We start from the raw sequence: 12,429 nt of genomic DNA on the forward strand, positions 1-12,429 counted from the left end.
ATTATCTGAAATGCAAGAATGAATGTTTTTTTACTGTTTCAATACATGTCTCTCAATGAATTTAAACATAAAACATCAATAATAATAAAATTTTATTATTATTATAACTGATAAAATGCCCTGATAAATATGTCTTGCTCAAGTCTTCGATTGGAGTCAGTCCTAAAATGCAAAGAAGACTTTTTTTTTCTGATTATTAAATTGTAGATCTCAAAATCTACTTCTGCTCCATGTATTGAGTCACAACAGCATGGAACCACGAGAAAAACCTAATCACTGTAAAAATCAAGAAGTTAATAAGACCATATCAAATCACCTGCCTTCTAGAATGTGAGACTCTCCATTCAGCGCCATTCTGCTATACCGTTCCTCTGCAATAACCATGTAACTCTACACATCCGTATCTGTTTTCTCACCTCAAAAATTTCTCTAATGATGGAGTCTCAAGGTGTGAGGGACATTTATTTTCCTGTGCCAAACATATTAATTTTCTCCCGAGTTCAATGAAAGTAGAATTTTTTTAAAGCAGGCATTTATAATCCTCAGCCATGAATCAGACTGGGATCTAAGCATGGCCCGTAGCAGCAGGCACAGCTGTTAAACCATTCCTTTGAAAAGACACCAAACTGGGATTGAAGATATAGAGGAAGGAACAGTGTCCTCGTTAATATGTTTTATAGGCCCAATGTATATACATTTCAATTTTTTCCTGCCCAGCTGGACACTCACAGTCAATTTATTTCAAAAATCACAGTGTCTCCTATCAAAGATGAAAGAAAGAGTGAGGAGGATGAGCAAGTGAATGTATTTCCTAGAGCTTATGGTAAACAAATAGTTGGCTCTAGAATTTTGAAATTTTGACTTGAATCTGACCATAGTTTCTGTTGGGTTTCAGATCATCAGCTCCATTCAAGACTTAAAGCACAAACTTTGCAGTTTGCATGCTGAAAGACATTTTATTCACTTGTTTCATAATATCCCCAATATGCTACCTAGTTGTTTCCAAATCAACTATTCATTCTTTTGGATATTTTACTTTATGTGCACAGCCTCCACGAATTATGCACCTGGAAATTTCCATCTCAAGAAAAACTTTTTAGGAAAGTAGGTATTAATAAATTTTTGAAAAAAAAAAATAGCAAGCCCAAAACTTTGCATCTTGTGGTCCCTTAAAACACACATTTTTTCCACTCACATACACAAATATACAACCAAATTACAACACAAGAACTATACATCATTTCTAGCCTAATAATACCTCTCCATGCTTAAAAAACTTATTCACCAGCCACGGGAGCCTTGCTAAGATAGAAAAAAGAAGTGAGGCAGATAAGTGTTTCCTGTGCTCGGCTCATCTCATATTTCTTTCAGATTTGCTAGTATCCAGGTGTAAGTTGTCCTTGCCAACTATCATCATAAAAGGAAGCAGCAAAAACCAGGGACTTTCCTCCCTCTCTCCCTAACATCTTTCCCCCCCAATCAATCAATTTTGACAGTTCTATATTAATACAACAGATATATCTGATGGGGATGTAGGCATCTAAAGTCTTTAATTAGCTTCTGTGGGTATTCTGGAGCCAATTTACCTGCATATCTTCAATTAATGAGATGAGCAGGTGCCTTATTGTTCTGTAGACAACTACAGGTGAACGAGTAATTAACTTTTGTGTAGTTGCCATCAACTCCTGCAATTCTCCCACCTGCAATTTTTATGATTGTCTAAAATAAAAAGATTGGAGTAGTGGGCACACTGGTATGGGGATAGTGCACAAATACATCTAAATTTTTTCAACCGAAGAGCTCAGGTGTGTTGGACAGGCTATTAAGATAACAAGAGATGGCATACCCACCTGCAAGGAGCTTCTTAACCTTTACTCTGAAGTCAAATAAATATTATTTTGACCACAAGTCAAGTCTTTAAGGGGGAAAAATGGAAAACAAATAAATATACAGTTTCACTGTCTATTTCAGCAATTCAAATCTGTCTAATTGGCTGAATTTTGACATTTTGTCATCAAGGGTCAAGAACTGTCCAAAAATGCTTCTTGGTAAATTTCAGAATCAAATAATTTTCTTTCCAGCAGCAATTCCAAAACCACAAAGCAAACAGATCCTTGTTTTGCCTCTCAGATTCTGTTTCAAAACCCCCTGCCAGGACAATTTCAGCATTTTTGATAAACTGTCACTAAAAGAGAAGTTTGAAAAGAAACTTATGTATGTATGTCAAAATATCTTCAGTGCAAAAGATGATATCAAAAACATCTTCACTGAGGAATTTTGAACTTGATATGAAAACCTGCTTGGCATAGTGGGCCATCTTAGGACCATCTTATAAAAACAACTCATCTTATTTAGTATCTCTTCCCATGAAAACAAGTAAGGGGGGAGGGTGTAATTTATTGTAAAATAACTTCATGCAGTAAACAACAAACTACATCATAATAGTTGCCGCCAAGTTTAAAAGAACAGATATATATGAAAGAGCAAATAAACAACTTACAAAGAAAATTATTTTTTAAAAATTCTTATGCTTACAAATTTTTAATGGTTCATTGCTTGTTAAGTCAATTCAAACTTTCAAACCCTGAAGAGCATGGAAGCTGTCTCTGAGTTGGCTTAACTCTGTGAGAAGAAATTAAAAAGTGAAAACTTCATTTCACTTGGAAACTCTACACTTTATTTTATCAGAGGTAGAAAAAAAAAAAAAACGACCAGAGGAGCTAAAACCTATACTGAACTGCTCATCCCTTTAGGGGTTTTTACTCCAAAAATATTACGTTTCACCATGGGAAAGAAAAATTCCAAACAAATTAAGCTTGAGGTTGGAAGAAACTTATCCCAACTCCCACATAAGGCTAGAAACAGTGGAGGTTGAAATTGAACAAAAATTGGGAGAAATTGCCCCCTAACAAGTAGTAGACCTCAGCAGCTGGGAGCTGTTAGTCTAAAGAGCAAACAGCCATCTATAACTTTGCTGAATAACAGAAACAAGGGGATATTCCCATATTACTAAAAAACCCAAGTCAACTTATCCACATTCTAAATGTTTGAGAAATCGTGGAGTTATATTCTAATTTTTCAACTCACAAGATGTTTGTTTTTGTATTTGAGGGAGATTGAACCCAGCTAAGTAACAGAACACAAATGCATCCGGCCAATGTTCACAAATCTTTTAAACAAGAAAACAACAGCATATTTAAACCCACGTAAGTAACACCAAACATAGGTTTAACATTTTTACAAGTGTTTGACGTCAGGTAAACCGGGTTCGACTTGTTGGGTATATCACTGTAATACTTATGTACAGAAAAGAAGTCTTGTATGTGTGCACTGATGTGGCATAGGTATCATAAATATTTAGAAAAGTGCCACGCTGCTTTTTAGATGTATTTCATTTAGGGATCTATGTTGTGAAAAATCCCATCTAGTCTTTACTTCCTTTAATTTCTAGGTGTTGAAAGACTGATAGATTCTTTATCACTTTTGAAGGCAAATAAGGCATCTTCAAATAAAAAACTTTTAAGTAGGTATCTGGTTTTATCCATCAAAACAGAATAACAGCTGATCGAACCCTTGCAAAAACAGATTCTGGATCTCTGATTAAGTTCTTCCAGTCAAAAGTCATCAGGACTTCATGGCATTTCACTGCAAACTACTGCAAAACAATACAAATTTCACAATGCAAATTAATAACATCTTCAAGAATGTCAAAGTATTAAGTGGCTATCCCCTTTTTACCTTCAACCTCTAAAGTACCCCATTAAAAACCTTATTTTCTTCATTTGGTGTAAGCCAATTTAACAGCCACTGAATTCAATGCATGGCTCAGCCTATGAAAGAATGCATTTCATCCATTATGCAATTTGGATGTAAAAAGTCTTTGCAATATAAACACAGGGCCACTAGCATATGATAGGAAGATTTCGAGAAAAATCTAATGACTAGTCTGTTAAATCAGAACTAGAAAACTGAGTTTAGATTATGAAAGATAGCAACTTAAGCTGCAAGGCAGTTTGACTCTCTCTAATTCAATAAACCCCAATAAACGAGATAATTATTCATATTGAACAAATCTTGGGGCAATGCAACTTCAATTTCCTTCAAAAGTTAAGAGCAGAACAACATCAACTTTTTAAATATGCCACACCCGGACTACAGAAAATACCTCCCATCATGTGACTTTATACTTCTCACAAAACTTTCTATATAGTGTAGTTATAATGTTCCTCAATGACATTAAATAAATACTCACTCTTGGTTTTTTCATTCGCATAGAATGACATAGACCTCACCAAGGGTTTCTTGGGATTTCTGGAGCTTTTTCTCGCAGACATCTTAGAGCCTGATAATCCAACCAAAGTTGACGCTTAATCCTGATAACTATACCCTGAGAGACGGGAGAGACTGAAATGCAATGCTCCTCCTTTGAAAACACAGGGCAAAGGTGTTTTAATCTTCTCAATGGCAGTCACTCCACTCTGTTCATATGCCTGAGAAAAAGTACTTTTGGCAAAAGCAATATTCCAAGAGTAGTTCTGCTAAAAATATTGTGCAACTCAAAACACCTGAGACAAATTCCACAGTAGAAGCTTCACAAAAAATCTTCTACAAGAATACTGTACAAAATGACAGAAGTTTTTTTTTTTTTATATATATAAATCTATCTCCAGTGGATGATAATCTTTCTTCCAGCACCAAAGTAACTTCCGCAGATGAAATCTGAGCAAATCAAGCCAAATGTTTGTTCAGTCCGAGAAAAGTTTCCCCTAGTGCTATATGACAACTGGGAAGGTTTGAACTGCTTGCCTATAGCCCTCTCCACAACACTGACCCAATACCTCCAGTTCCCCTGGTGAACTGCTTGGTCCCAGATGGAATACAAGGCTGCTATTGACACCACTATCTCATTTGTTAAATCAGTAAACTCTCACCAGGGGGACCTAGTGTAGCCAAAGGTGCTCAGGAGAGCCGCACAACAGAGGAAGATGCACACACACACCTGCTGTTTTGAACCAAGATGAGCAGATATACGAGGGACTGAATTCCAAGATTCCAGATCATTGGCGTAATTGACTTAGTTAACTGCACGGCTGCAGTTACGTTACAACTCGTCATAATCCATCCCCTCGAGCGAGCTCCTTCAGTCGTATCCTCCTCTAAAAATACCCCGCTGTCCAAATGAGGAGGGATTTATTCCTTGGCACGCTCAGCCACTGACAGATCACAGGCGTTCCCTCTCCAAACTATTCCAATGAGCACACACAAGTGTTTTGTTTGCTCTTTTTAAAGGTCTATTTTAGAATTTGAGATCAAATATATCTGAGTGGCCAAAATTTGCTGGAACCGACCTGCAAACAGTTTTGGGGTTTGCAGACAAGGACTGTAGAATTAGTATTCAAGACACAGCATCAAGTTCATTCACAAAAGGCAAACCATAAGACAATTCCAGATTGTTCTTTTTGAAATCAGACTGTTTTTTTAATGTTACAGTTGCAAGCCCAGCTGGAAACCACCTGAACAACATGAATCAGCAGTGACCCATTACTTGCCTAATACCATCACACTAAATAACAAGGAACCTGTTCATAACTTTACCAGTGTAAACACACCTCAACAGTCAAGTTAAAAACATTTTTGAAAGACATTTACATTTCATTCCTGAGTGATCATTTCTTGGATTGGTCTGTGTTGTTTTTGGACACAGGCAGGCTATCTAGTTGCACAACATTAGCTGAAAGATAAACAACAACACGAGTGCCTTGGATGCCTTATTTATGCATCTGCCCACTTCAAATTTTTCACCCCTTTTTTTTAAACCCGCTCCCAGCTGCTGTTACAGTATTTGTCTAAGTTATTTGCCTGTACATTTGCAAAATTGATGAAAACATCTTTTCTTTTTCTTACATAAGTTCAGCATGTTGTAACATTTTACATCATCAATTAATAAATATCAATGATCTATCACATAATTTTGGAACTCTACTGGTCTGATCTTTGATAAAATCCATAAAATCGATATTTTGAGAACTCTTTTTGGGAGCAAGATCCCACTGGATTAGCCATTCACTCTTGACCTGCTGTCGTAAGTGACGGGAGAGTAAACAACTGGGCAGAATTCTTGTGCCATGGACGGAATTTTCACATTATCATTTCTATCATTTTCTTCATAATGAAATCATCATCTTCTGAGAGTTGTGTGCATTTCTGGACTATTTTTACTCTAAGACTAATTATAGGGGGCTGGGATTTAGGAAATCAGAATTTCTTTCACCTTTGAACTTGAACATCCCCATCTTTCTATCAAAGGTTCAGAAATTTGGCATACAGATTAAAGCCCACCTAAGTGCAAAAGAAAAAAAACATTGCTCTTTTTAAGTTTACTTTTTCGTGGTTATATTCACAGATATAGCAAATCAATTATCAACAATTTTGTAATGCAGTTTGTTTCAATATTACATCATGAAATACTGATCAGTTGTACTCAGGGTATAGACATTTACTATGGTAACTCCAATATGTCATTGGAATACCCTTCAAAATGCGCATGTCTAATTTCTGTTATTTTTTCATTTATAAAACCAGTACAACTTGTTGTAAAACAAGACAACTTAATTTCTGACACCACCCCGCCATGCTATAAATCCTTCCTTAAAAAACTTACAGGTGAAGACGAAGCTGAAGTAAGGGAAGATAAGATGTTGCCTAAAATTGCCAGAGGAGAGGGTTTTTTCTCTAGCTCAAGTGCACCAGAAGTATATAGGAAGCTATCCCACTGTCTGCATATGTGGATTGCAAGACATCTGGAATCTGACGGAGAAGTTAATGCGTGGTGATATACACAGCTTCGTTTTTTCCTACGGGCCGATGGTGCTTTAAAAAAGCAACTTTTTGAAGTTCTTGTTTCACGCGTTTAAATGTCTGATTTGCCCCAAAGGATCAAAATGCTTTGGAAAGAAGGGCACTTTTTGAAGTTATGGAGTCATGTAGAATTTTGGACTATCTTGCCATATTAGGTTTGCCATTCCTACAGTTACTTCTTTTATGAAGTCACTGCCCTTCACAGTCTCCTGGTGTTAAAGATTAATCTTATTGGATGGAAAAAATGCAACTTTTGAGTCAAATTTTCCGGAAATATCAATTTAATTTCAACTTCAGAAAAAGACTAAAAAATAAAAAAAAAGGTTTATTGAAACCACATACCTCTAAAATCTACGTTAGTTTGAAGATTATTTTTGTGAGTTAACATTTTGAGTGAGACAAATTAATCAATTGGTCAACAGAAAAAGGCCTTACCATACGTTGCATATAAAGAAGCAATGGTAAGAAATGGATAGCTGGCATTCACAAAACCCATTCTAAAGAGATGGGCCAAAGATGAGACTGCCGTTTAGTAAAAAAGTCACAGATGATATGGCTTAGGTCCAGGGGGCCACCTTGGCCAATTACATTTTTGGCTCCCAAAAAGTTGGAAATCTGCTGATAGTCAAATATCATTTTCATTCCTGAAAGAATGATGGGCAGATGAACAGATGGCATGGGAGAGATGTGTGTGTGTGTGTGTGTGTGTATGTGTGTGTGCGAGAGAGAGAGAGAGAGAGAGAGAGAGAGAGAGAGAGAGAGAGAGAGGTGGGGGGGGGGGGGGAGAACACATTCAAACATATTTAAGTCTAATCTCCACAGTTGCTGCTATAAATTTCAAACAGAACCACTCTCACCGGGCAACAACTCCATCACCACACCCGATTTCATGGAACTATTTATTAACCATGTATCCTAATTAATTTGACTCCAACTTGACCTCTAGATCACCCCTGCTTCCAGGTACACATCTGGTCTGGGAGTAACTTTCTCTTACCTGTGCTGAAATTCCCAATGCCAGAAGTTCCCCAATAATTTTCAGAGCTTCATTGTTTCAACACTTATATGATCAATATTTTTTACATATCCCCTTTAGGAAAACCTTACTTTCTAAATTATACTTAACTTTTTTTTTTTTGGGGGGGGGGGGGAGGCAAGAGTCGAGGGAGTGGCATTAACCAGCTGTGCACCCCCTCCCTCCTAGATGCATCATAATTCTTAATATCCATCCAGGTAATAAAAATTTCATATCCAAGAATCTGGATATTCGGGTGATAAGGCAGAAGATAAATTAAAAAATACTACTGGAAACTCCTCATATGCATCCAGGGAAAAATCCCATATCCATGATTCCAATTTCCTTTCATCTTATTTTTCCAAAAAAGAGATAAATTACAATGGCATTCTGACATACAGAATCATGCCAAGAATCCCATATCAAGTCTTTTCTGTCAAAGATTTGGATGGATGATTAAATTACTGTGGACTGATATCTTACTCATATACATCCGGGTGTCACACCATCAGCTGAAAAGTTGGACTCCCAGAAATGCATTACTTTAAGTGCTTCTGAGAATCTCTAGAAAAAGTTTTCTGTGTGAAATGTGCGTGTCATTTCTGCTTTCTACCAATGCGAGGGCCACAGACTGTGCTGCATGCGTGTAATGTTGATAGTTAATTAAAGCGTCTGGGTGTAGGCAGTGAGTGAGATTTAACGGCATACCTGTATGGTCTTTCAGTGTTTTTTTTCTTAATAATACAAACAGATGTGTCTTTCCTACATATATATCTGTCTACTGACTCAAACTAAAAAATTAACAATTTTTCTAGAGCTGATATTTGATATTTGATCTGAAAGCAGATCTGATCTCCCCCCCCCCCCCCCCTCTCTCTCTCTCTTCACCTCTGCATGTCAGAAAAAAACAAGTTTTACTCAAGGCTACATTTCAGGCCTGTGCCAGCATCTCCAAAGGGGGGGGATCTTTCTGATATAGTGAAACTTTTTTACCCCCTTAGTTGATTTAAATAAAATTTAGATCAAATTTTGATTCAGTGTGAATTTTTTTCCAGCCAGAAGAGCCATAGTTTTGAACCCCTAAGTTTATGTGCCTGCATTTATTCTTCAGTACCTGTATTTCTCATAGCATGATCAGAAGACTTTGATCCACTTTTTTTCTCCAAGAAGCAAAATCAAAACAGCACATAAATCACATTACTCACCAGAATAAATGTGCAAATCAGACATATCTCACCAATCGCTTCACAAACTATAACTAATGTCAAACGTCCACCTCTGAAATCATACCAAGCCAGTGACCGATGACTGTGACGCCTACATGATTACAGTGTATTTGCCATACACTTATTTTTATTAGCTATTTTGATTTCCCCCTGTTTCATTCACCGCCAGTTCCCCCAGTATAATTTGAAGAAAGCTTTTAGGCAGTCTGGTAAATCCAGTGATGTGCCTTCTGCCAGAGTTAATGCACTTCTTATTCACCTGTGCTGACCCTAAGGTCACTCTGTGTTTGCAAAGCACCATTCATATGTTTGCTCTCTGTCAAACAATTTTGAGAAACAGGACTGGTGCTGCACTCTGGTGGAGATGATATAAACTTAACGCAAAATATTTCACACGATTTAAAACCAAAAAATGTAAAAAAAAAAATAAAATAAAAATAAATCCCAATGTGGTACAAGTTTATTCTAACAAAAACATTTTGAAAGAATTTATAATAATAACTGCACAGTAGGATTCTTTTGTTAATTATGTCAAAAATGTTCTGAGACTGGACTGGTGCTGTGCTCTAGTGAGAATTTTTTCAAACTACAGGCACCACCTCTTTAATATAACAAATGCTGTTGAATAATTATTTCTTTATAATTGAGCAAGAGATATAAAAAACAGCTGCAAAATGATGGCAGAGGTGGAATTAGGATTACTTTGATTCAGCCATCTTTGATGCATTGTGCTGCACTCTGGTGAGGAATCAGTTAACTACATTTAAAGATCTACTTTGCAATATTGGAAAAAAGGATAGCAGAAAACAGGCAAGCAAAGTTTTAATGCAAAATCATTTTGACCTGCATGTGGATTTAATGCTCATTTAAATGACATAAGATGCCGCCTTTTTTCTTAATAATACTATAAAATATAAAAACTTTGAAAATGGAAATCTGAAAACATGTTTATAAACAATATAGAACAAACAAAAATATAACATCTGAAAGTGCATAAAGTTTTCAAATCAATCTCAAGTAAAATGTTATGAGAAACCCTAAATATAAAACAATCATCACATCCACATCCCTTTTTTTAACCTTCAAAATTTCTGTCTCACCATTATACACTATAATACATTTAAACATGCATGTTTAGATATGAGAGCACAAACATGTTGCTAGAACACAGCAGGTGGGTATATGCAAATCAGCAAATAAGGGATCTGTAAATAAAGAATCTTTAACAGGGGAGCCATGAAAATAAATTCTTGCACATTACACTCTCCCTCTCTCTCTCTCTCACGAACACACAAACACACACATGCAAGCACACACCAAAAACTGTCACATACCTGCATCTTTAGTATTCACGGTGAATTGATTCACTTCGTTGGCCATGCCTTCCTCCAGTCCTTTCCCAGAAACCTTCACCCTGCTGGCATTTCCCAGCTCTTTCTCGCCCACGCTGATAATAAAAGGACTGTTGCGAATGGGTTGCCCATTCTTGTAGACATTCACCTTGTGGTCGCCTTTCTCTTGGGGAGTAAATGAGATTCCTGGAAAATAGAAAACAGGGTCAATCTGTCAAATATTTTGAATTTTTGTTTGTTTGTCTCTCTTTCGCTTTTTTTTCGCAAATAGGAGTGGCTGCATCAACACATACATGCCCATCCCAGTCAAAGTGTTGAATATTTTACCTTCATTTTGCATTGTAATTTGAAAAAAAAAAAAATTAGTAAAACATGTCTTCAACAACCCGGAACATCTGGGACTCCTCTATGTTGACTGTGGGGTCAAAGTGGTACTTATTTTTACAAGGCTGCTTTCTGCAAAATTTGAAAATTAATTTATAAGGACAAGGCGTCAAATATTTTTAGGCTCTCTTTTTTGCCAAGTTTTTGTGATTTTCTTTCACCTTCAAGAAAATCAGTAAAATATGTATTCAAAGATCTTCAACAGATGCAAGTGATTGATCATTTTGCATTTGAAAGTGACATTATCAAGTCATTAGTTTCAGCAAATTAGTTTCAGAGGAAAAAATATGCCTGGGGTATGTTAAGGTCTGATAAAATAACCGATAACAAATGAAACAGCAGCAAATAATTATTACTCCCAAAATGCTGGAATTTCAAACATAATCCATACTCAGGTAAGATTAACACACACGTCTGTAAGCAAAGAAACTGGAGGTGAGGTAGTTTTGCTTCAGAAACAGGTCAGGTTTGGCCAGATCAGACATGGTTGGGCTAGGCACAATCTCTGAGCTCAACTAACGCAATCTCAACCTGACACATTTTAACCTTCCAATGAAATTTGATTTTGATGACACAAAACATTTTCATGTGTACACCGCTTCCCCAGTATAATTCTTCTTTCATTTCATAGCATTAAGCCTAAAAAAGGATCTATTCGCTCAAACAGATCAGCATGAAATGAAATCTCAGAACAATACAATGCAGAATGCCTCAATGAATATCTCATCTAGTTATATTCAACAGCAAATAGTTGTTTTTGCATAAGTCAGTACAGATATAGTGGGACAAAACATTTCCTCTTACTTCTTATTTATCTTTGAAGGAAATTACCCCACTAATTCTTACCAAGATGTCCATTGGGCAGTCTCTTGAGGATACAGGGCTGCTCTTTCCCAGATGGACTAATAATATTGGCTGTGAGAGTGGAGATGTCCACGTCCTTGATGTCCAGGGAGATGTCACTGCTGGTACCTACGGACACCTGCGACTTCTTCTTGCCCTCTCCTAGAACATACAATATGGTGGGTTGAAATACAAATTCCGTTTGGTGGCAAAAGTGGTATGAGAACAAGTGCAACTCTGACCGATAAGACTTTCACAATGTTTTTTTTTTTTTTTTGCTTTAATTGAAAACCTTTATTATCATACTAGTATGATAGAAATCCATTTCTGTTTGCTACCTTGAGCACAAAATATTAATTATACTGAAAATTATACATCTGATATGTTTCAACAATACTATTTCTACTTCATGGATGGAAAAAAGTTACATACTGCAATAACAAGGGGGGAATAAGAAAAATTAACACTAATGACAACAATATAAGACTGACCACAAGTAGCCACGATCAACAGACAAATTCTGACAAAGACACACAGCCTTAATAACAGCATTAAGGTTTAAACATACAATAATATCCAACAACATTACAAACACCTGAACCCAACAATCTCAACATACAAACATACAAACAAACAAACATCCATCCATACAAACATCCATCTTTCCACCTCACAAATGATAATGCAACACATCACTGAATCACTGTTGAAACATACAAAGAATAAATACTTACATATTTGTGTGTCCATC

General features: G+C 36.4%; 1 protein-coding gene across 24 annotated transcripts in view; it reads right to left on the bottom strand.

Annotated features, from left to right (window-relative positions):
* Positions 1-12,429, bottom strand: part of LOC106172234 (filamin-A) — a 120,970-nt gene that overhangs the window by 14,372 nt on the left and 94,169 nt on the right. For 22 of the 24 annotated variants that reach the window (XM_087015910.1, XM_087015909.1, XM_087015907.1 and 19 more), the window contains 2 exons: positions 11,682-11,840; positions 10,434-10,637 (listed from right to left, as the gene is read on the bottom strand). In XM_087015910.1, the coding sequence (XP_086872036.1) occupies positions 10,434-10,637; positions 11,682-11,840 (363 nt within the window). Of the gene's footprint in view, positions 1-10,433; positions 10,638-11,681; positions 11,841-11,939; position 12,429 lie in introns of those variants that run through there. The other 2 variants (XM_087015925.1, XM_087015923.1) reach the window with 1 other exon arrangement.

Source organism: Lingula anatina, chromosome 6 (assembly GCF_051362555.1).
Source record: "Lingula anatina isolate TDL-2025a chromosome 6, LinAna3.0, whole genome shotgun sequence".
Lineage (NCBI taxonomy): Eukaryota > Metazoa > Brachiopoda > Lingulata > Lingulida > Lingulidae > Lingula > Lingula anatina.